Genomic DNA, 23,011 nt, shown 5'->3' on the forward strand with positions numbered 1-23,011 from the left:
GGAAGGTAGAGGCAAATAAGAAAATCCAAATAAACAGCATGGTGAAATGAGGATGTAAAAGCTGCTGTCAAAGCTAGAAATGGCGCAAGAAGAGTTTTATACCGTGCCAGAGTGCAGGGAAATCCAAGTGAAATTGAGGATAAACTATAATTTTACAGAGAAAAAATATTACAGGTCAAAAGATATTTGACATTGAGAAATGGAAATGCAAAGATCTTGCCAATAGAATAGGGCAAGACAAACACAAGAAGCTCCTGTACAGCACTGTTAAAAACAAAAATGATAATAGTACTATCAACACAGTAGAGCTTCCAAATGGAGAGGTAACTAGAAATGAAAATGAAATATTACAGGAGTTCAGTAGATATTTCAATCACTTACTGAACTGTAATACAACTGACGACACACAAGATGACCCTCTAAACACTATAAATTATAATGTAGAAAGTTTGACTTGACTGGAAGTGGAGACAGCAATATGTAAAATAAAAAACAACAAGTCTGCAGGATTGGACGAGTTCAGTGTGGACATGATCAAAGCACTTGAAGAACCTGGAATGCAATGATTGTACAGAGTTCTAAATAAAATTAGGGAAGAAAATGAATTCCCCAGTGACTGGGGACAAGGAGTGATTATTCCACTATTTAAGAAAGGTGACCGAAAGAAGTGTAACAACTATAGAGGCGTAACCCTTCTCCCTCATGGGTTAAAATATGAGACCATCGTGAAGACAAAAATCAGAAAATTTGTTGAATCTAAACTTGAGGAAGAACAATATGGATTTATAGCGGACAGATCAATGCTCGATCTGATTTTTTCGAAAACAATGCTCTTTGAAAAATACTGGGACTCTAATAGAACGGTTATAGTTGTAGCCTATTCTTGGATATTGAAAAGGCATATGATCATGTTCCATGTACGCACATATGGGAATGTCTGAGACGTAAAGAAGTGCCAGATGAGATTGTAGTACAAGTAAAACAAGTATATCGAGAGACAAAGAGCTGTGTGCAGATTCAAGGACGCAGGTCAAACTGTTTTGAAACCAAGAGCGGAGTCCAACAAGGAATTTGTCTCTCACCACTTCTCTTCATTACTATAATGGATGAGGTTATAAAAGCAGTGAAAATGAAGGATCAGAAAATGCACTTGTATTTGCTGATGACGTTATGCTATGGGGCGAGACAAGCAGAAGTTCAAGCTAAACTAGATCTTTGGCAAGAAGAATTTGAAAGAATGGGAATGATCATCAGCCGAACTAGAACTGTCGGTTTAGTGATGAGTCGAAATCCTGAAGCAGTCCACCTGCGAGTGAAAAATTAAGAGTAGACATTATCAATAACTTCAAATACTTAGGGAGCTTCGTTTCTTCTGACAATACCATAAACCAAGAAATAGGTAATAGAATACAAGCTGCATCTAAATTCTACCAATCTGTTCGTCAATTAGTTTGGTATGACTCATTTCCCCAAGCTTGCAAGCTCACGCTGTACAAAACATATCTTGTACCAATTCTAACATACGGGCTGGAAGTTGGAAGATCTGCACAAAGTTGTCTTCAGGCCACTGAAATTAAGTTCCTTCAGTCATGTCTCCAAAAGACAAGGAGAGACAAAATAAGGAATGAAAGTATTCGGCAATAACTTGGATTGGACAGGAGCCTGTTGGAAGAATTAAGCAGATTACGATAGTATGGACATATGAGAAGGATGGCTCAATAAGGACCCCAAGAGCATACTATGAAAGAAATGTTGGTAAGAGGCCCAGAATAAGGCCTCACGACAGTTGGGAAAAGCAAATTTTCAAAGACCTTGCCAAACGTGATGTAAATTGGTAGTAAAAGGTAGAACATCAGCTGCGGATGGACAGGGTGGACTCGAAGAGGCTCGTAAATACCCGCACTCGGTTTGCTGGAGCGGAAAATAGATGATATACTGATCTGCAGCACATACATTATGAAGAGCGAGAATGCCTTGACAATATTCACACAATATTGCACCTTAGATGACAGAACCTTACTGGCCAAAGTTCAAAGCTAAAATATTTCACATAGGAGGTTTTGTCCCGGCAGCGACAATAAAGTGTCTTTATATCAACACACAAGATAATTATTTAAATCTATATTTATGCAAAAACTGATATTAGCACCTTTACATAGTTTTTATCAGCCCCGTCCTTTACTACAGTCGACTGGTCACACGATTAAACACCATACCCGCAGCATATCCGCATAGAACCATGCAAATTTCAAAGCTGTGCAACATTACAATGTCCGAAGTCTTTGAGTCAAAACGATGAAAATCGGACCGTTTTGTCAGTATAATCTGATGGAAGCACAGTGGAAGTCCTTCACAAACTTAGTCGATTCCTGCACATAAAGTTTGCTTTCTGTTTTAAAATCTTTCTGCGCAATACCAAGTCTTCTGCAATTTCATGAGCTTTAAATTGCATAGTTTTGTGATTTACAGCATTGCCGTTGTCTCTTGCTTTCCCAACCAGCTCCAGAACTTTTTCCGTACTTACCTTTATTCACACCGTGGAAGAAATGAGGAATTTTTTTTACTTCCAACAAATTGTCTCTCTAGTTATGCCAGTAACGAATCATACATGGCTGCAATTTGTATTTATGGCTCATCGCTCCCAGTCCACTTTCTGCAGCATATTCGAACACGTTCAACTTGAAGGATGCTATAAAACTTGTTCTCTTGCTTGCTCATTTTTACTTTTGCTTGTGTACTGGATACTTACGAGGACGGTTTGAAAAGTTCTCGGAATCACCGCTAGATGTTAGTGCTAGAGCGAGGCTCCCGCCCAATAATCGCACATCCTTTGTGAGTGAACACGTGGCGCGTCAGGGCTCTAGCTGCAGGAGTGTAGTTGTTGTTGTTCCCGTGTAGTGATTTGTGACAATGGAAAAAACAGATTTGAGCAGTGATTAAATACTTTGTAAAGAAAGATATGAAAGCAAAGGAAATTCATGCTGACTTTCAGAACACACTGGGGGACTCTGCTGCTTCATTTTCAACTATTGCCAAGTGGACCAGCGAGTTTAAATTTTGTCGGGAGAGCTTGGATGTTGATCCGCATAGTGGACGGCCAAAAAGTGTTACGACCCCAGAATTTATCGCAAAAGTGCATAAAATGGTCATGGAGGATCGTCTACTGAAAGTGCGGGAGATTGCTGAAGCTGTAGGGGTGTCTTCTGAACGGGTATATTATATTTTAACCGAAGAATTTGGTATGAAAAAATTATCCGCAAGATGGGTGCCGCAGCTCTTGACATTGGACAATAAACGCACCAGATTGGAAATGTCCGAACAAAGTCTGGCCCGTTTTCAGTGCAACCAACAAGATTTTTTGCGCCGGATTGTGACTACAGATGAAACTTGGGTCCACTACTATACCCCAGAGACAAAACAGCAGTCAAAGCAGTGGAAACATGCTGATTCACCACCACCAAAGAAAGCAAAGGCAGTGCGTTCGGCCGGAAAGGTCATGGCCTCAGTTCTCTGCGATGCAAAAGGCATTCTGCTGATAAGATTATCTTCCTACTGGCCAAACAATTACGGGGCAATACTATGCAAACCTCCTAGACCAGCTACAGGAAATGATACGCGAAACAAGGCCTGGTTTGGCAAAGAAAAAGGTCATCTTTCATCAGGACAGCGCTTCGCCGCACACAAGTGTTATTGCCACGGCAAAACTTCATGAACTGGGGTACGAATTGTTGCCACATCCACCTTATTCACTTGATTTGGTACCATCAGACTTTCATCTATTCCCCAAGCTGAAAATTTTCCTCAGTGGACAGAGATTTTCTACAAGGGAAGAACTGACAGCCGAATTGGAGAGGTATTTTGCAGGCCTGGAGGAATCTCATTTTCGAGATGGGATCAAGGCATTGGAACATCGCTGGATCAAATGCATTAGTCTACAGGGAGACTATGTTGAAAAATAAAAGCAGTTCCACCGAGGTAAGATACTTAATTCTAGTACATTCCAAGAACTTTTCAAACCACGTACGTACTAATTATGAACTACATGCTGCTGTACAGGACGCAGCACTCAGATGCTGGAGGGGCGTTGAGAAATGTAGGGGTGGAGGAGAGAGTAGTCGAGGCCAGTGTACAGGTGGTGCAGAGGTGTGGGTTTTACTGTTACCTGAAATGTTAAACTTGCTGCCTGATCACTTGAAAGATTGTTTTCGATTTATTTGCAATTACAGTGGAACCTCAATTATCCGTTCCCGGAAAATACGTTTTCCCGGAATATGTGTTCAAATTACAAGGTCCCGCGAGCATTGTAATTAAATCACGTTGTAAAAGTCCCGCATTATCCGTTCCTCGAAGAAACGATTTCTTGGATCAACCGTCCAGAAATTCCAGTCCCATCAACGCTAAATCCTCGATCAATCGTTTTTTAATAAACTGTGTGTCTTGAAAGGACGGCTATGGCATATTTATGGATCTTGGCGTTAACGCCACGTGTTTGCAATAATTAAAGCAAGTACTGTACCGGTACTGGAAAAGCAATCGGCGGTGAACTTGCATAAGGGACCATCTTAGCATCACATTCCGGTGGTAAGTTATTGTTTAGAGAATGTCGGGAAATCATAAAGCAGAGTGTGGCCACAACAATTGCAAGGAGGCGCGGCGCATTGAAGATGGAACGAGTTTCGTCAAATGTTCGCACTTATAAAACGTCCATATGTTTACATTTTTTCGATCGTACTGCCGAACAGGTTTTCGGCACTTTGCTCAGGGCACTGTAGAGTAACTGGGCTTTCAGACAGGAATCGAAACTGCTCCTTCTTAACACAAATTTAGTATTTTTGATATCGTACATGATTATGTTAGCGAGACCAGAACAGATGTTGCACCTTACATTAAAAAAAAGAAAGCCATGAGAGGTCTTGGGATTGCCTATTACTGTCTAGGTCCTAATGTAAGACTGGGAATTATACGTTTTCGTGTTAAAATACCAAAAACCGCAGTCCTTTTATTTGCGCGCGTTACATTTTAAATGGTTGGTATCATTATCACCTCGTACTGACACGTGCAGCGAGCGCGCTTTCCAGATGACCTCAAGGTCACGAAACCGTAATTTCTAAAGTTTTGATGATATTTATTTTATCTTTCCAATTTTACTGGATTTGTGACCCGCAGAACTGAATATAATGCATTCTAGAATTTTTAAGAATCGATACTTACATTCGAAATCATGTTTTCGAGTTCAACATAACCTTTAAAAGTCGATGTAGGCCTAATTTGCGCGATACGAAATTTCCAGAAACTGACTACGAACTGTATACCAGAGACCAAATTACAATGAAAGATTAAGAAATGAAGGGATTTCGCCATCATTTTGGGTGCTTTTGTATCTAATGTGCTTTATTTTATTAGATGAGAGAATTAAAAAGCTACTTGTGGTCGATTGTCGTTTGGCTTGGCGTTATTAGATTTTTCGAAGAGTTTGGCTAGCCTAATCAAAGTTGCTGAACTAAAAGAAGTTTTCACGGGAAACTGACGAAGATTCCCCTGTAAAATTGAAAATAAAGTATCGAGATTTTGAACTCTCATACTGGTAATTATTGCGGTTTCATCCAGAGGGCCCGGGTTCAATTGCGACCAGGTCAGGCAATTTTACCTGGATATAAGTCTGGTTCCAGGTCCGCTCAGCCTACGTGATTACCTTTAGTTGTGGAGCTATCTAATGGTGAGATGGCGACCCCGATCTACAGAGCCAGGAATATCGGCCGAGAGGATTCGTCGCACTGAACATGTGCTCTCGTAATCTGCAGGCCTTCGGGTTGAGCAGCGGTTGCTTGGCAGGCAAAGTCCCAATGGGGCTGTAGTTTGGTTTGGTTTAGGAGTTTTTGTAAGATTATAATTATACATATTTCATTTTGGTGATGTTTAGCCAAATTGTTGATGGTTTTCATTCAATCCCGGATTTTCCGTTTTCCCGTGTTGTACGTTTTATTTTCATGGTCCCTCAAAAAACGGAGAATCAAGGTTTCACTGTACTTCTTTTCAAGTTGTGATATTAGCTGAAAATTAAGGTGGGGTGTGTTACAGGTGACTTACTTGACTTGACTCAATTCCTCTCGTTTCCACTGGAACATAGGGCATCCGTGAAATGTCTCCATTGTGGTCGTCGACTTGCCAATGCTTTAACATCCAAGTCTTCCCTGCTTCAAGAGCCTCCTCCTCTACAGTCCTCTTCCAGGTCTTCCTAGGACGACCTCTCCTCCGTGCCCCTTGCGGATTCCATTCCAATGCTGTGCGCTCTATAGATCCCGCTGGCTTCCTCAAAGTATGACCTATCCATTTCCTCCTCTTGATTTCCACTGCGACTGGAACTTGGTTTTTCTTGCCAATGGCCATAGCCATATCGAAACACCAGATCCCGTGAGATCTCCGAAGCTAAGCGACACTGCGCATGGTCAAGATTTTGATGGGTTGCCACGCGCTGTTGGTGGGGTGTAAGGGAATGGAGGAGCGGAAAAGAACTGGCCACCCTACAGCACATAAACTCTGGCTCAGGCACACCTCTGTGGAGGTTCGGACCTGCTTTCGGGCAGAATACACCCTTACCTTACCTCTCCTTTCTTTCTCTTAACATTTACACAAATTGTTGACAACAATACTTTGATTTCGACTACTTCCAGCCATTAATGCACCCACTACTCCCCAATTCTCTCACTGTATATTCTTCTTTCTTCTGTTGGTGGTGGTGGAGCCTGGAATCAAATCTTTTCCTTTGAAAACAACTGTAGAATCGTATGCTTCCGTGTTGCTGATATCCGTTCCTTGTATTCCTATTTCTTCTAGGCCTTTTTCACTTTCTGATGCCAGTGAACCAAAGTTCTCTTGGTCTCAAAGAACCACACTACCTTACTGGTTCTCGGTCCATTCCATAGATGTATCCAAAGAAGTAAGTAAAATACAGCCCCAGCATTTGCCCAGTGTGAAAATGGGAAACCGTGGAGAAACAAATTTAGGGCTGCCAATAGTGGGTTTTGAACCCACTATCTCCCGAATACTGTATAATGGCCGCACTTAAGTATCTGCAGCTATCGGGCTAGGTCGATCTTGAAATACATTCCTTGGTTACATTTCTTTCTGTACAATCTGTCTCTCTGAGGTCCCAATATCTTCCGCAGAATCTTTCTCTCCAATAATTCAAATGATCTGATAAATTCAGATTTTTGTCATGCTCAGGGATTTAGCTGCATATAAATTTTCCGGACAGATCATTGTCGGTAGTGTCTCAGTTTTGTGTTGATCCAAATCATCTTGTAGGTATTCATGGTTATTTCATTCACCAGGGTTCCTCTGTATCTAAGATAAAATTCTAAAATAATTGTATAAAGTCCACCTGTTCAGTATACGTTTGCCATTTGATAAAGGGTCTGTCTAAAAGACCACTTATCAAATGGCAAACATGTATTGAACAGGTGGACGTGTGAACAGGAGGACTTCATATAATTAAATTCTTTTAGAATTTTATGTTAGATATTTGAAGTAAATACAGAACCGGAATGAAATTCATTACCTGTAATAGGGTTCATCTGGTTGATCTTTGATAACCAATGCATCTTTTTCAGACAGGTCGCTATCTATGCAGGACTTCTCACATTTTATATCTCTTGCCATGTGTACAGGGTTATTACAAATGATTTCAGCGATTCCAAAGCCCTACAATAACTTTCTTTTTTATATAAACAAATGTTCGGTATGTGCCCCTTTAGTGATTATGCAGACATCAAGCCTATAATAAAGTTTGTCCCACACTCGGCGCAGCATGTCTATCAATGGATTCGAAAGCACGGTTAATGCGAGCTCGCAGTTCTGGCAGGTTTGTTGGGAAAAGAGGTGTAAACACTGAGTCTTTCATATAATGCCACACAAAGAAATTGCATGGGGTTAGGTCAGGAGAGCGTGGAGGCCATGACATGAATTGCTGATCATCAGCTCCACCATGATCAATCCATCGGTTTGGCAATCTTCTGTTTAAGAATTGACGGACATCACCACGGAAGTGGGGTGGAGCACCATCCTGTTGGAAGACATAGTCCGCGCTGTCTTCGAGTTGCAGCTTGAGAAAAATTTTCCAGCATGTCCAGATACACGTCCTACAACGGATTTTTTGCAAAGAAAAACGGGCCCTACACTTTAAACCATGAGAATGCACAAAACACATTAACTTTTGGTGAATTTCAAATGTGCTGCATGATAGCGTGAGGATTTTCTGCCCCCCAGATTCGCACATTGTGTCTCTTCATTGCACTATTAACAAAAAAATGTTGCTTCATCACTGAAGATAAATTTCGTACTGAACTCGTCCTTTTCGATACACTGTTGCAACCGCGCTGAAAATTCAAGGCGTTTGACCTTGTCATTGGGAGTCAGGGCTTGTAGCAATTGTAAGCGGTAAGGCTTCTGCCCTAGTCATTTCTGTAAGATTTTCCAAACTGTCGGCTGTGGTATGTTCAGCTCTCTGCTTGCTCTCTCCGTCGACTTCTGTGGGCTACGCGTGCAACTTGCCCACACGCGATCAACTGTTTCTTCAGTCACTGCAAGCCGACCCATTGATTTCCCCTTACACAGACATCCTGAAGCTTTAAACTGCACATGCCATCGCTGAATGGAGTTAGCAGTTGGTGGATCTTTGGGCACTTCATCCTGAAATGTCACTGCACTGTTATGACAGACTGATGCAAGTGCATTTCAAAGCACAACAAACGCTTTCTCGGCTCCTGCCGCAATCTTGTCTCACTGCGCACTGCTGCTGCGCTCTCATGACAGAAATCAGAAGTGCGACTTCAACAGACCAAAACCTTTAGAGCTTTTCTACACTACTGTTGAGTTTCGTGACGATACGTCAATCTGATGTTTATGATGCGCCGTAAGCAACGGTTTATAAATGTCTGCAAGAGATTGATGATAGTTCATGTAACCTTCCAAGTTTCACAAGCATATAGGACTGATTTAACGTTTGTATTGAAAATTTTTATTTTCGTTTTACTTGGAATGTTGTTATTCTATGCTGTATACAGCTGCATAAAGGCTCCATTTGCTTTCCTTATTCTGGCTCTCACATCCTCTTCCACCCCTCCTGCTCTTGTCACTACACTTCCCAAGTAGGTAAATGTTTTAACCTCTGCAATCTCTTCTCCTGCCACAGTCTTTCATCAATTTTAGCATTTACTCTCATTTCCTTGGTCTTAACAACATTTGTATAGAGTCCTGCAGCCTCTGCTTCCTTCCGTAATCCTAACTTGTGTTTCATATCACTAATTCTTGAAGACAAAAGACAAATATCATCTGCAAATTCTAAATCTTCCAGTCTTTCCCCCATTCCCCATTGTATTCCTCTTTTCCCTCCACCCAACATATTTCTCATAACATTATCGAGCACCACTAAAAAGATTGTTGGTGAAAGAACGCATCCCTGGCGAACTCCACTTGTGACGTTCGCATAATCTGAGAGTTTTCCCTCATGTACTACTCTACATCTATACCCTTCATTCGTTGCCTTCATGAGATTCAAGATCTATCCGGTACGCCATATTTCACCAAGGTCTTCCACATTACAGTCCTATTTACTGAATCAAACGCTCTTTCGAAGTCTATGAATGTCGAGTATAATGTGGCCTGCCATTCATTACTTTGCTCTAGAATTATTCTTAGTGTATTTATTAGATCAACACAGCTGCGTTGTGTATGGAAACCATCTTGTTCTTTTCGAAGACGCTGCTCAATTGAGTCCTTTACTCTGTTTAAAATTATTCTAGTGAGAATTTTACTTAGTATGCTGAGTAGTGTTATTCCTCTCCCATTCTTACACACTGTGGTGTCACCTTTTTTGGGGAGTTTCATGATCAAGACCTCTTTCCAATCAGCTGGAATTTTCTTCTTTCTATATTTTCCCCAGTAATAGTAGCAGCAAATGCAGCAAATTGATGGTGGCCTCTTCATCCACTTTTAGTATTTCTGGATCTATATTATGTATACCTGCTGCTTTACCATTCTTTAATTGTTTCAATGCTAACCTAACTTCATGCCTTGTTGGGGGATCTAGCTTTATTCTTTAGTCTTCACTATCTAAGCTTTCATTTACTTCTTGAATTTCCTGCTCATTTCCATCATCTTTGTTTAAAATTTCTGAAAAATACTCTTGCCATCTTCTCAATTGTTCTTCTTGTGATAACAGCATATTTCCTTGCTTATCCCTCACTGGTTTACTCTTCCTATAACCTCCTCTTGACAATTGTAATAGTATAGAGTTGTTTAATATCACCCTTCTTCTCAGCTTCCTCTGCAATTTGTGCTTGTTGGTCAATCCGTCTTCTTTTATCGCTTCTCACACTCCTTTTAACCATTTTGTCCATTTCCGAATATTTCCTTTGGGCTTCTGACTTCTGCTGTCTTGTTCTGTTTTGGTTTACTATAGCTTTTGCGTCTTCGTTTTTCAATTAAGTCCCATGTTTCTTCAGACATCCAGTCTTTCTGTTGATAGCTCCCATAACCAATTACTTTTTCACATGTTTGAATGTAAGTGTTCTTAACATTTTCCCAAGTTCTTTCCACACTCAACTCTTCCTCTTTTTCGAGATTTGAAAGGACTTCAAACCTTTTTTTCAACCCGAGACTAAATTCTTTCCTCCTCTTTTCACTGTTTAACTTTTGTATGTTGAACCTCTTTTTTCTTGTTGCAAACTTCTTCGATGCAGCCTTTATTTTCAATTTGAACTGGGCTGCTACTAGATGGAGGAGCCTCCGTGGCTCAGACGGCAGCGCGTCGGCCTCTCACCGCTGGATACCGTGGTTCAAATCCCGGTAACTCCATGCGAGATTTGTGCTGGACAAAGCGGAGGAGGGACAGGTTTTTCTCCGGGTACTCCGGTTTTCCCTGTCATCTTTCATTCCAGCAACACTCTCCATTATCATTTCATAGCATTTATCACTCATTAATAAATCACTTTGGGAGTGGCGACCCCATTGTAATAACAGCCTATATAAGTTTCATTCATTACATCCCTGACCCGGTCAATGACTGGAAAACACGTTGTAGGTTTTCATTTTTTAACTACTAGATGATGATCACTACCAATATCAGCTCCTCTTCTATTCCTCACATCTGTCAATGATCTTCTAAATTTCTTGCTAATAGCTACAGGGTCGATCTGATTTTCTTTTTTTTTTTTTTTTTGCTAGTTGCTTTACGTCGCACCGACACAGATAGGTCTTACGGCGATGTTGGACAGGAAAGGGCTAGGAGTGGGAAGGAAGCGGCCGTGGCCTTAATTAAGGTACAGCCCCAGCATTTGCCTGGTGTGAAAATGGGAAACCACGGAAAACCATTTTCAGGGCTGCCGACAGTGGGATTCGAACCTACTATCTCCCGAATACTGGATACTGGCCGCACTTAAGCGACTGCAGCTATCGAGCTCGGTGATCTGATTTTCTATTTTGTGATCTGGTGATACCCATGTAACCTTATTACACCTTTTGTGGGGAAAGATTGTCCCTCCAATCACCATTTCCTGGCTGGCACACAAATTTACAAATCTTTCTCCATTATCTTTCATTTCATCTAATCCATGTTTCCCTATCACATGCTCTAGTCCCTCATTATTTGATCCAATCTTCGCATTCATATCACCCATAATAATAGCAATATCTCTTATTTATATTCTTCATAGTTTTTCAACTGATGATAAAATTGATCCTTCATGTTGGCATCAGATACTTCTGTTGGTGCGTAACAAACTACTATTGTTACATTTCGAATTTTACCTTGAAATCTAGCTGTCATCATTCTGTATGAGATGGGACTCCATTCAATTAAACTATTCTTGGATGTCGTATTTAGCAACATATCCACTCCATTTCTCCATTCAGCATCCTCCCCAGACTGTCCAGAATAAATAAATGTATTCCCATTGTGCGTCATGATCTCTCCAAAATCGCACCACCTCACTTCACTTAAACCAAGAATTTCCAAGCCATAATTTTGCATCTCTTTGTCAACCTGTTTTAGTTTACCTTCTTCTGTCAAAGTTCTAACATTCCAGCAACCAATTCTCATTTTCCGTTTTGGGCCAAAGTTCGTCATCGAGGTATCCATCCGGTTTCGTTTCACTTCAGTTTCTTTAATAAGTGGATTGAAGATGTGAGTTATTAGCCCACAGCACCCGAGCTTGGTGGTGGGGCTGCCACCTGAGCCTTCAAGCCTGCTGTTTTCTGTAGGGGTTGTCTCCCTTAGTCTTTGAAGATCCCTTTTCACCACAAGGCAGTGGTTTCCCCCATTTCTTCAACCCCAAGGGAAAAGGGTTGCCTCGCCTGCCAGATTTGCCGTACTCTCCGCCGCATCTGCCATTGTCGACTTCACCAGATCCCCGTTAGCCGTCACTTTTCAGTTCCTGAAGGGCCTTCACAGCTACCGTAGCGGTCCTGGGGCACACACAGTCCCCGCTGTACATCACCCCTACAAGCAATCCCCTACTTCATGCCGTTGCCAACGACGTGGACGAGGGGTTGGACTTACGGGAGGCGTGTTACAGGTAGGGTGGTGTTATAGGCGAATATAGATGGAAGTTATGGTCGGGGAGAAGGAATGACTACAGCAATGATTGATCTCATTTTAATAGAGAGAGAGAAATACAGGCCGCAGGAAGACATCACAGCTATGCCAAGATGGGATTTCAAAGGAAATTTTAAAATAGAGACCTACAAAATGAAAGCTGTGCCTCATTTGTTTTACAATCAGCACTCAGAATAGCCCACTACATAAACCAAAATTGCAATAGGTACGAAGCTTGTAATGTCTTCTTTTGAGAACTATGTAATTTGATTCATATTCATTTGATTTTGAACAATTTCTATCGGATTATCGACGATGACTGCATTGTGTCGCACAGTGTGACGCTATCACTTCATAAGCTTGAAGTATGTTGCAAATGCGACATTTATCACTTCTAGGGTTAAGACAGCAATGAACCTGTGAGGTAGTGATGGGTCGAACTAGCTCTTTCGCTCCCAGCTGAGAGGCGTTCAAAAGAGTCAACTCTTGGGAGCAGGAATGTTGGAGCGAGCCGAGGAAGTCGGCGCTTTCCGCCTCCAGGTTTATTCATTCGTTCTTCCGATTTAGGGCAGACGGCTCTGTATGACTTCCGGGAACGAACGAGATAGCGCAAATAGTTTACATTTCCCACAACAGATAGCAATATAATGTCCAATTTGGCACGCTACTCTTGGAATAAAACAAATAAACAACTAAAATATGCACTGCTGGCAACATTGACAATCCAATGATAAAGCTTTATATATAGTAACGAAGAAATATATCACAGATATACAGTATTAATGGATGACATCTAATATTACTTTGCCTAAGTTCCATTCTTCTTAAATGATATCTTTCAAGGCTGAATGCGCCGTACGAGACGTATATTCGAGATATTGGCACTACGTACACGTTAATAAATTATTTAAATGTAATGCCATGTAAGTTACTGTGGTAGATACTAAGGCATGAATTATTTATTAATTAGAGCCCAAAATAGTGTTATTTTACATTTTATAGACTACTCGTGACTCCAGTTTTTATTTGAAGAAACGAGGTAGCATCAGATAGTTCACGTTTCTCACAACAGATGGCAGCACAATATCCAGTTTGGTGCACTACACTTGGAATTTGTATTTTTTTCTTTTTTCGCGTACGGTATGTTACACACTCTTCCAATATTTGTTTTCAAAAATGATTACACTGTAGGAGACGTATATGTTCGACATACGGTATTGCCATTCCTTACACGATTACACTACTTCTTCTACCGCTTTTCCCACACGTGTGGGGTCGTGGGTGTGAACTGCTTTGCACACTTGGAGTTGGCCCTATTTTACGGCCGGATGTCCTTCCTGACACTAACCCTATGTGGAGAGATGTAATCACTATTGCGTGTTTCTGTGGTGTTTGGCAGTGTGGTGTGTTGTCTGAGTATGAAGAGGAGAGTGTTGGGAAAAACACAGAGACCGAGTTCCCGAGCCAGAAGGATAATCAAAAGAGATTAAACTCTCAGACTTTGCCGGGAATCGAATGCGGGACTCTCTGCACTGAAGGCCTCAACACTGACCATCCAGCTAAGGGGTCAGACTCCTTACACGACTACACGTTAATAAGTAATTAATTCAAAATACACTGCGATATATACTTTGGTACGAGTTATTTAGCCTATATTTTAAAGTCAAAACTAGCGTTGTTTTATATTTTCCTTAATTCGATTTAAATACGGTATATAATTTTATCCACTGTACCGTAAAACCAAATGATGTAGGCAAAATGTTGATTCATAACTATGACCACATTTAAGAAATAGGTGAGGATTTGTCAGAGTATTTCGTAATTATTTAGACAGAATAAAACCATGCCCTTTCTACTTGCCGGATGGTATATTCAGTTTTCTGGATTGTGACTGTTATTCGTGCTTAGTTTAGGATAGTTAACTCAAGCTTGGTGTCGTTTATTTGCTCTTAACCTACTGGATCTACAGTACACCCTTCATAGATTATAAGTGACTGGTAAGTATTGCTCAATGACATGTTTACTTCATTTTATTGTTTCGTTAGGTAGCAGGCTGCCAGAACTATGGCATAAATAACATACACAGCAGACAGACCACAACCACTAGCGCTCTGAGTGCGGGAAGAGGCTAGTCTGGGTAGTCTATAAAAAAGAAAGCGGCATCTGTATGTCACGTGATTATCTGAAGCATGGTATTGGCTAGAAATGAACGAGAGTCGATATGACGAGCTAGCTCTTTCTTGGAGTTGCAGTTGATAACTAGCTCTGAACTAGCTCTCTCCAATGAGTCGTTCAAAAGAGTCAGTTCGTTCATGAACTACTACTGTGAGGCATTTTTTAGCACCTCCAGTAAAATGTGAATGAAATACTACTGTACAGGGTATTCAAGATTCAATTTTTTGTGGCCTCTGGAGAGGCCTGGTGCAAGTCTTTCTGTGTGACGTCCATGAGCAACCTGTGTGTCTAAGTGTGTGATGATATGTGGTGGGGAGAGAGTGGAACCTGGTGTTGGCACAATGCCTACTCCTATTGAATTACACCAAGTATTGTATGCCCTCACTCCATGTGAACACTGCAGAGAGATTTAGAATTGAATCTAGGCTTATGGAATGCAATCTAGTGATTAGAAATTTTTTGCCACCAACTTTTCTAACCTACCGGTTAAAATTCTGAGGGTGAACATTGTGTTTCCACCTACAGGATTCGAATCAGCTAACCATGGTGTCATACCCTACAGACTTAATAATCAAGGCCACCAGGCGGACATGTACAGAGTAGATTCACCTTGAAGCATTTCCTTGAAAAATGTGCTATTTATAGAATTACTGTCAGCATTTGATGTTCGAATGAATTTTGAACAAAATCAGGATATTAATTCTATAGGTTGTGTAATGCTTCAGCTCTCTGTATATCAGCATGGTTGTGAATATCATTGGGCTGGCTTACAACCATGTAGAAGGATCTCACATGAATTTTATATACCCAAAATGAAGTAGCCAATAGAAGGGTTGAAGTACAACGTGCACTCTGTGCGTAAACAACTTATCACATCATTTACTGTCAGATGTTTTGAATCACTGAATAATTTGGACCATTTTTGAAGAAGAAAAAAATTTGGTTATGTTGTTCCCGACTTTCCAAGGCTTGTCCTAACGCAAGGCTTCATGTTAGACTATATGGTCCTATTTACAAGTTGTACTTCAACCCTTTATGAGCTATTTCTGTTTTTGCACAACCTTTTAAATCCCCTTTTATTATTTACAAGCCTGAGTTATCTGTGTCTTCGGGTTACAGAATCTCCTAGTATTGTTGCAAATTGCAGTATGGAAATTTCATTTGATGCCTTTTGGTGCATCTTATAGTCTGAAATAAGATGACTCATTTTTTTCATCATCATTTGGTGACATATCCTTTCATTGGATATATTCTGATTAACCTGGCATAATTGAAAGCAGTCTATGTGTTAGGCTGTTTGTGATGAAAAGTTCTCTTCGCATTTCTTGGGTGCTTCCTGTTGAGTAAAGAGGACGAGAAGGTAAACAAGAGAATATAGAGATTTAATACTCAGTACCGGTACTTCATACCAGGCTTAACCAATGGTATCGAAACCTGAACTCTCTCTAAGGAGGACTCGTTAAGGTTGCAGACATTTGAGATGAAGCTCCTGAGGTTCACAATTCAAAAAACAAAACTGGACAAGTTAAGGAATGACATGGTTAGACAGGAAGCTGGGATTGACACATCAGCATGTCCAGATTGAGATGGTTTGGGCATGTCATGAGGGCAGTTTACATTAACTTGGGGAGACATGTAGCAGGAAAACAGATGCTGGGAAGACGAACACACTGGAGATACATTGCAGATCGGTGAAGGACGCTGGAGGACGTCATTGATAACAGAATGTATCTCAGTAAGACGGAGTGGAAGAGGCTCGCCAAAAGTATCCATGAAACTGGCACTGTAAAATGATAACATTTTTATTTGTTCAGTGTATGGCTTTGTATAAATAACGAATTATTTCAAGAACTGTTGATTAAGTCCCATTGGCGTCTTACTTCCATGGTTTTATAATGACATTTTATATCCTTTTCAGCTGGCTACTTTTTGGCAAATATCGTGTTTGTGTTGGTGCGCCTTGGTTCCATCATCCTGTCTGTCCTTACTTTCTGGTATGGATTGTCCTTAAGTGAAAACCAAGGCTTTGACATTGCCACTGGAAACTTCAATGTACAACTTACAAGGTAATATTTTATGTGTATTATATTGCTAGAGATATTTATCATGCTCTGTTGAAGTTGTTTATTGGATATAATTCTGTAGTATATTTTTCATTTTGCATGTGGCTGTTCTGTGCCCATTTTCCCAGCAATATGCAATTAATTCATTTGTCCCATTTTAATCTTGATTTTAGGATAGCAGCTCTTGCTGCTGTTTGTTTCCTTCAGGCTTGGCTTATGTGGAATTTCATCACATTCCACCTCAAGAGAAGACGTGAAATGACTGCTGCACTAACTACCACTCGCAAGCCCCGACAGGATAAGAAGTCTGCTTCCAAGAAGAAGAAGGAAGATCGTAAGTACACGTTTTTGTCAAAACATATTCTTTTTTTTTCTTTAAAACCTAATTAAACATTACCCTTGCACAATCATGCTGTTATACATCCCATACACTTCATAATTTAGGATGTTTCCTAACTAAGAAAATTGATATGTCATAGAAGCTGCCTTTTTTTTTTTTTTTTTTAAATAGTTGTTTTGTGCAAATGATATTCAAGAAAAGAACAAAAAAGATAATTAGGTACAGGCATATCAGAAAGGAAGGAGCTCATTACCATGGATATTTCTTGGGTAATCAATACACAGTGGTTTATCTGCACTTTGCAAATTATATTTTTCTATGATTTTTAATAACCGTTTAAATGATAACATTCTCTACAATTTGCCGAAAATGTTGCTGGCATCACCTTTGCATGGCTTCCAAGCCATGTGGGAATTACGAACAATGAACTAGTGGATCAAGCTGCAAAAGAAGCAGTTCTTTTATCACCTATACCTATGAAGTACCTCGTAGGCATATTTGCTCATAACTATGCTGAACTATATTGGCGTTCTGGAAATCAGAGTGGCTGGATATTTGAACTTCCGGCAAGCTGAGAGCAATTAAGAAGACAACTCTCATGTGGTGGTCCTCTTTCTGGCTCCCCAGTGTGTTCATGTGATTCCGTACTCACCGTGGCCTACATCCTCAGACTTATAGACTCTCAGACTAGGAAACTGTAGAACTTATACTACCTGATATAAATACGGGGGGATATAAAAGAAAAGAATTATTTTTTAAAAGCTATATATTTTCAGATTTTTTACAAAACAACCTTATCCTCTTCAAAATACTCTCCATTACAACTAATACATTTGTCCCACTGGTGCTTCCACTGTTCAAAACATTTTTTGTAGTCATCTTTAGAAATGGCTGACAGCTCCTCCCCCCCGTTTTCTTCTTGAACTCTTCAGTGTAGTCAAATCTGTGTCCTTTCATGCCCCTTTTCATGCGTGGAAATAAGAAAGTCACACAGGGCCAGGTTAGGCGAGTAAGGTGCGTGGGGCAACAGAACCATGCCATTTTTAGCCAAAAACTAACAGATATCTGTGTGCGCAGGAGTGTTGTCATGGTGGAAGAACCAGTCCCCTGTCTGCCACAAATCGGGCCTTTTTTGTCGAACACTGTTGCGCAATCTTCTTAAAAGTTCCAAATGGAAGGTTTGATTGACAGTCTGATCTAGGAGAGCAAACTCTGAATGAATTACACCCTTGGCATCAAAAAAGCATGTTTGATTTGACGATATTTTTTTTTGGACGGGGTGATAATGACGTCCTCAATTGGCTTGACTGTAGCTATGTTTCTGGGTCATAACCATAGCACCGTGACTCATCACCAGTAATGACCTTTGACAGAAAATCTGGATCAGTTTCAAGCTGTTTCAAAACACGACGTTTCAATTTGACGTTCTCTTTGTCAGTCAGAACCCGAGGAACAAACTTGGCAGCAAGCTTTTTCATTCCCAATCTTCCGATAAAATTTGCTGAACCAAGCTCCAAGTTAACCCACTCATTTCTGACAGTTGATCAATTGTCTGTGAGCACAAGCTCTCAAATTTTTTCAATATTTTCGTCGATTTGGGCAGTTGCTGGATGTCCAGAACGAGGTTTGTCATAAATCAACATGTCACCATTTTTAAACCGAGCAAACCACTCGTACACTGACATTTTTTCCAAAGAGTCATCTTTGTAAGTTGTTTTCAACATTAAAACAGTTTCAGCAGCATTTTTACTGGGTAGAAAACAAAATTTCACAGCTGCACGTTGTTCACTTAAACTTGCCATCATAAAAAAAACAAGAACAAAACAGCACTAGCAAAAACAATCACTGTACATGAACAGAACAAGGCAGGTGGACAACACAGGCGGCACTGAACTGGCAATGTGTTGCACTATACACGCCTAGCGGCAGAAATGTGTACTACACAAGCTTCGCCCATGGCAATGTTATTCTGGTTATTTTTGGGTACCCCTTCGTACTGCTGATGTTGTCATTGACTTCATGCAGCAGATGGATTATTCAAGCATATACAGTAGAACCTCGATTATAGGTTCCTGGAAACTAAGTTTTCCCGTATTATTCGTTCAAATTACGTGGTCCCGCGAGTATCCTAATTAAATCACGTTGTAAAAATCCCGCATTAGCCGTTCCTCGAAGAAACTATTTCCCGGATCAACCGTCCAGAAATTCCAGTCCCATCAACGCTAAATCCTCGGTCACATGTTTTTCAAGAAACTGTAACTTATGAAAGAACGGCTACAGCATACTTAAGGATCTTGGTGTTGACGTCCCATCATTGCGGGTAATTTGAAGAAGCACTGTACTAGAAAAGCGATCGGCAGTGAACTTGCATAAGGGATCATCTTAGCATCGCATTCGGGTAGTATTGTTTAGAGACTCCTCGGAAATCATAAAGCAGAGAGTGTCCACAACAATTGGAAGGAGACAGAGCGCATTCCGACAGCTCCATTTGAAGAGTTTCGTACTTGTAAAACGTCTACATTATGTCCAGGGTTAGATGTTTACTTTTTTTTTTTACTTTTTTCGAGTGTATCGCCGAACAGGTTTTCGGTATTTCCCTCAGGGCACTGTATAGTCACTGGACTTTCAGGCAGGAATTGAAACTGCTCCTTCTTAAGTAGCACTAATTGAGTATTTTAATATTATCGTAACTATTATGTTAGAGACCAGAACAGATGTTGCATCTTACATACATAAAGCCATGGGAGGTTTTGGGATTGCCTATTACTTTTTTCATCCTAATATAAGACTGGGAATATAATGTTTTTTGTGTTAAAATGTTATAAAAGCCGCAGTCGTTTTATTTGCGCACGTTACCTTTAAAAATTTTGTAACATTTCGCACTTGTACCGACTTGTACAGCTGAGCTAAAGGTCGCGAATAATCGTAATTTCGGAAGTGTTAATGATATTTTTTCTTTTTCCAATTTGATTGTGATTAGTGACAGGCAGAAGTAAATATAATGCATTCGAGAACTTGTGGATTGATACTTTCGAAACCGTATTCTCGAGTTCAACATAACCTTTAAATGTCGGTGTAGGCCTAATTTACGCGGTACAACAGTTCCATAAACTGACTACGAACAGTATACTGGTGACCAAATTACAATGGAAGATTAAAAAAAAAAAAAAAAAAAAAAAAAAAAAAAAAAAAGAAGATTTTGCCATCATGTTGGACGCTTTTGTATCTAATGTGCTTTATTTTAGTAGATTAGAGAATGAAAAACTACTTGTTGTCGATTGTTGTTTGGCTGGGCGTTACGGGCATTAGATTTTTCAAAGAGTTTGGCTGATCAAAGTTGCTTAACTGAAAGAACTTTTCAAAGGAATATGATGAAGTTTTCAGAGGAAACTGACGAAGTTTCCCCGGTAAAACTAAATGTAAAATTTCGAGATTTTTAAGTCGCGTACCGGTAATAAACGTTTGAAGCCAGCCCCGCGGTCTAACTTGCCTGCCTTTAACCTGGAAGTGCCCGGGTTCGATTACTGGCCAGGTCAGGCCTTTTTTACCTGGATATGAGGGCTGGTTCCAGGTTTAGTCATTCTACGATTACCGTATCTTTAATTGAGGAACTATTTAATGGTGATATGGCGTCCCCGGTCTAGAGAGCCAGGAATAACGGCCGAGAGGATTCATCACACTGCCCATGCATCGCCTCGTAATCTGCAGGCCTTCGGATTGAGGGCAGTCGCTTGGTAGGCGGAAGGCCCATTGGGGCTGTAGTCTGGTTTGATTTAGGGGCGTTTGTAAGATTATAAGTATACATATTTCATTTTTGTGATGTTTAGCCAAATTGTCGATGGTTCATTCGTTCCCAGATTTCCTGTGTTGTACGTTTTTTTTCCGTGGTCCCTCCACTGTATAAATTTCCAGTCTTCTGTTACTCAGGGAATTTACATTCGTATTTTTGTCCATTTTGGCTGCGAAATCTAAGTACAATGTGAAAAAGATCTCGCTGTAAATTAGGTCCTGTCATGAGCTTGTCATTGAGTGATATCCCGAGTGATGTTTTGGCATCAAATACCACTCTGACCTTTGTGGTGTCACTATCTGGACGTACCACTGGCTGATGGGGTATGAGGTATGAATTATGAAGTATGAATTTGGTACATCTTGACTTTGGTTTCTTTCAATCAAGCTCATATGCCCTAGTTTTTCATATTCATCCATGAAATCTGCATAAGCTGTCTTGAGTTCGGGGTGTCTGCTTTATCTCTTGACTAATGATTCTAGTCTGTTTAATGTGCGTTTTCTTGATTCTCCGAGGATGACATCGAGCTTGATAGGGAGCATTACGATGAATCTACCTGTTGTATCTCTCGAAACTGTGTCCGTGAACCATCTTTCGCATATTCTTTCTTCTGATGTGTAATGTTGAATCTCCGGAATTGCTTCTTGTTTCCAGAATTTTTCCATCTGATCTGATAATTGTTAATTGCTAATTTTCATGCATGTTGTTGTTGATCCTTGTTTGTTCTCAAAAACTTCACCGCCTATAATCCTCCCTAATCGGTTGTTTTGCAGAGCAGGTTGTCCTTCAGCTTCATTCTTGGGTGGACCTATGACTATTTTCCAATAAAGTCCTGCACCAATTAATGTCTATGTCTCCAGGCTTGTTGTATGTGGTGTCTGCCAAGCAAATGTTCTTTGGAATAATAATTTTGTCCTTCTTGATCTCCAACTGTGGCAATCGTCCTGTTATAGTTGGGAAAACTAGAAATTCTGCTTCCACCTCAAATCCGTCATTCCTTGAAGCGAGGTGTACTCGTGTAATCCTTTTTGTTTCCACTTTGGAACAATCTACTCCAATGATCTGTGTGTTTGTCTTGACATTCGGTAAGCCAAGCTTCTTATACAGACCTTCTTTTATTAGATTCGACTGAGATCCGGGATCCAATAAGGCTCGGCATGTCATTCTTTCGTGAACATCTTTCACATCAATTAAAGCTGTTGACAGAAGTATTTGCGATGTTATTCCTTTTGCTAAGCTTCTCTTTAAAAGCTGTAGGAAACTTGAGGATGTGTATCTACAAGCAAGTTCTAAGCACTTGTGTAATTTTCTTCTGAAATGGTAAAACCTTGAATGACTTTGTGTGCCTCGCCCTGCAGAAGACCGATCAGATACTGATATTTTTTAATATTTGTTAGTTGAGTATCATTATGAATGGTTGACTCAAAACTGTTCTTAAAAAGCAACCATTCAGTAAATTCACCGTTGAATTCCGGTAATTTGATTTCTGGTAAATTCCGTATTCTTCTGTTATGATTTTATGGAACTTCCTGTTTATGAATGGCGTTGTTTACTGCCGTGTTCATTTGAGCTAGCAAATTATTTTGAACATCCTCTGCTTCATCTATTATCGTTTGCAGTTGTGTAACTGCGCGGAAATAAATAGATTCAAATAGCTCTCGATCTTCCTCACGTTCCTCTTGAAACTGTAGTGCAGCTATTTCATCAGTGATCTCTGTTTCCTCTGTTTTCATTTGTACTTCTTCAAAAGAATTCCATAGCTCTTCACATTTTTTAATTCTAACCTTCGCCTCTGATTTTGACATGTCAGCTGTAATCGACTTTATTATTCTTGTTAACGTTCCTTTTACTCGACCACACGATTGTTTCAATTTCGTTAGTTGCGACATATTGAAATTAAGGTTATGCTGTGAAAGTTCGAAGGGATTGCGTGAAGGTTATGTATAAATTCAAAGGAATCGTAATTCTGAATTGAGGTTATATGACAAAGGAAACTGGATCTTTTATTTTTATGACAACAGGAGAATCGATAGACTTCAATGATTATTCTC

The 23,011-nt window shown here is 40.2% G+C and overlaps 1 protein-coding gene across 1 annotated transcript in view; it reads left to right on the forward strand.

Moving 5' to 3' along the window:
- TRAM (translocating chain-associated membrane protein 1) overlaps nucleotides 1–23,011 on the forward strand; it is an 82,318-nt gene that overhangs the window by 50,565 nt on the left and 8,742 nt on the right. Inside the window, exons 6-7 of the mRNA XM_067152932.2 lie at nucleotides 16,686–16,833; nucleotides 17,004–17,164. Of these exons, the coding sequence (XP_067009033.1) occupies nucleotides 16,686–16,833; nucleotides 17,004–17,164 (309 nt within the window). The remainder of the gene's footprint in view (nucleotides 1–16,685; nucleotides 16,834–17,003; nucleotides 17,165–23,011) is intronic.

Source organism: Anabrus simplex, chromosome 8 (assembly GCF_040414725.1).
Source record: "Anabrus simplex isolate iqAnaSimp1 chromosome 8, ASM4041472v1, whole genome shotgun sequence".
In the NCBI taxonomy this organism is placed as follows: Eukaryota; Metazoa; Arthropoda; class Insecta; order Orthoptera; family Tettigoniidae; genus Anabrus; species Anabrus simplex.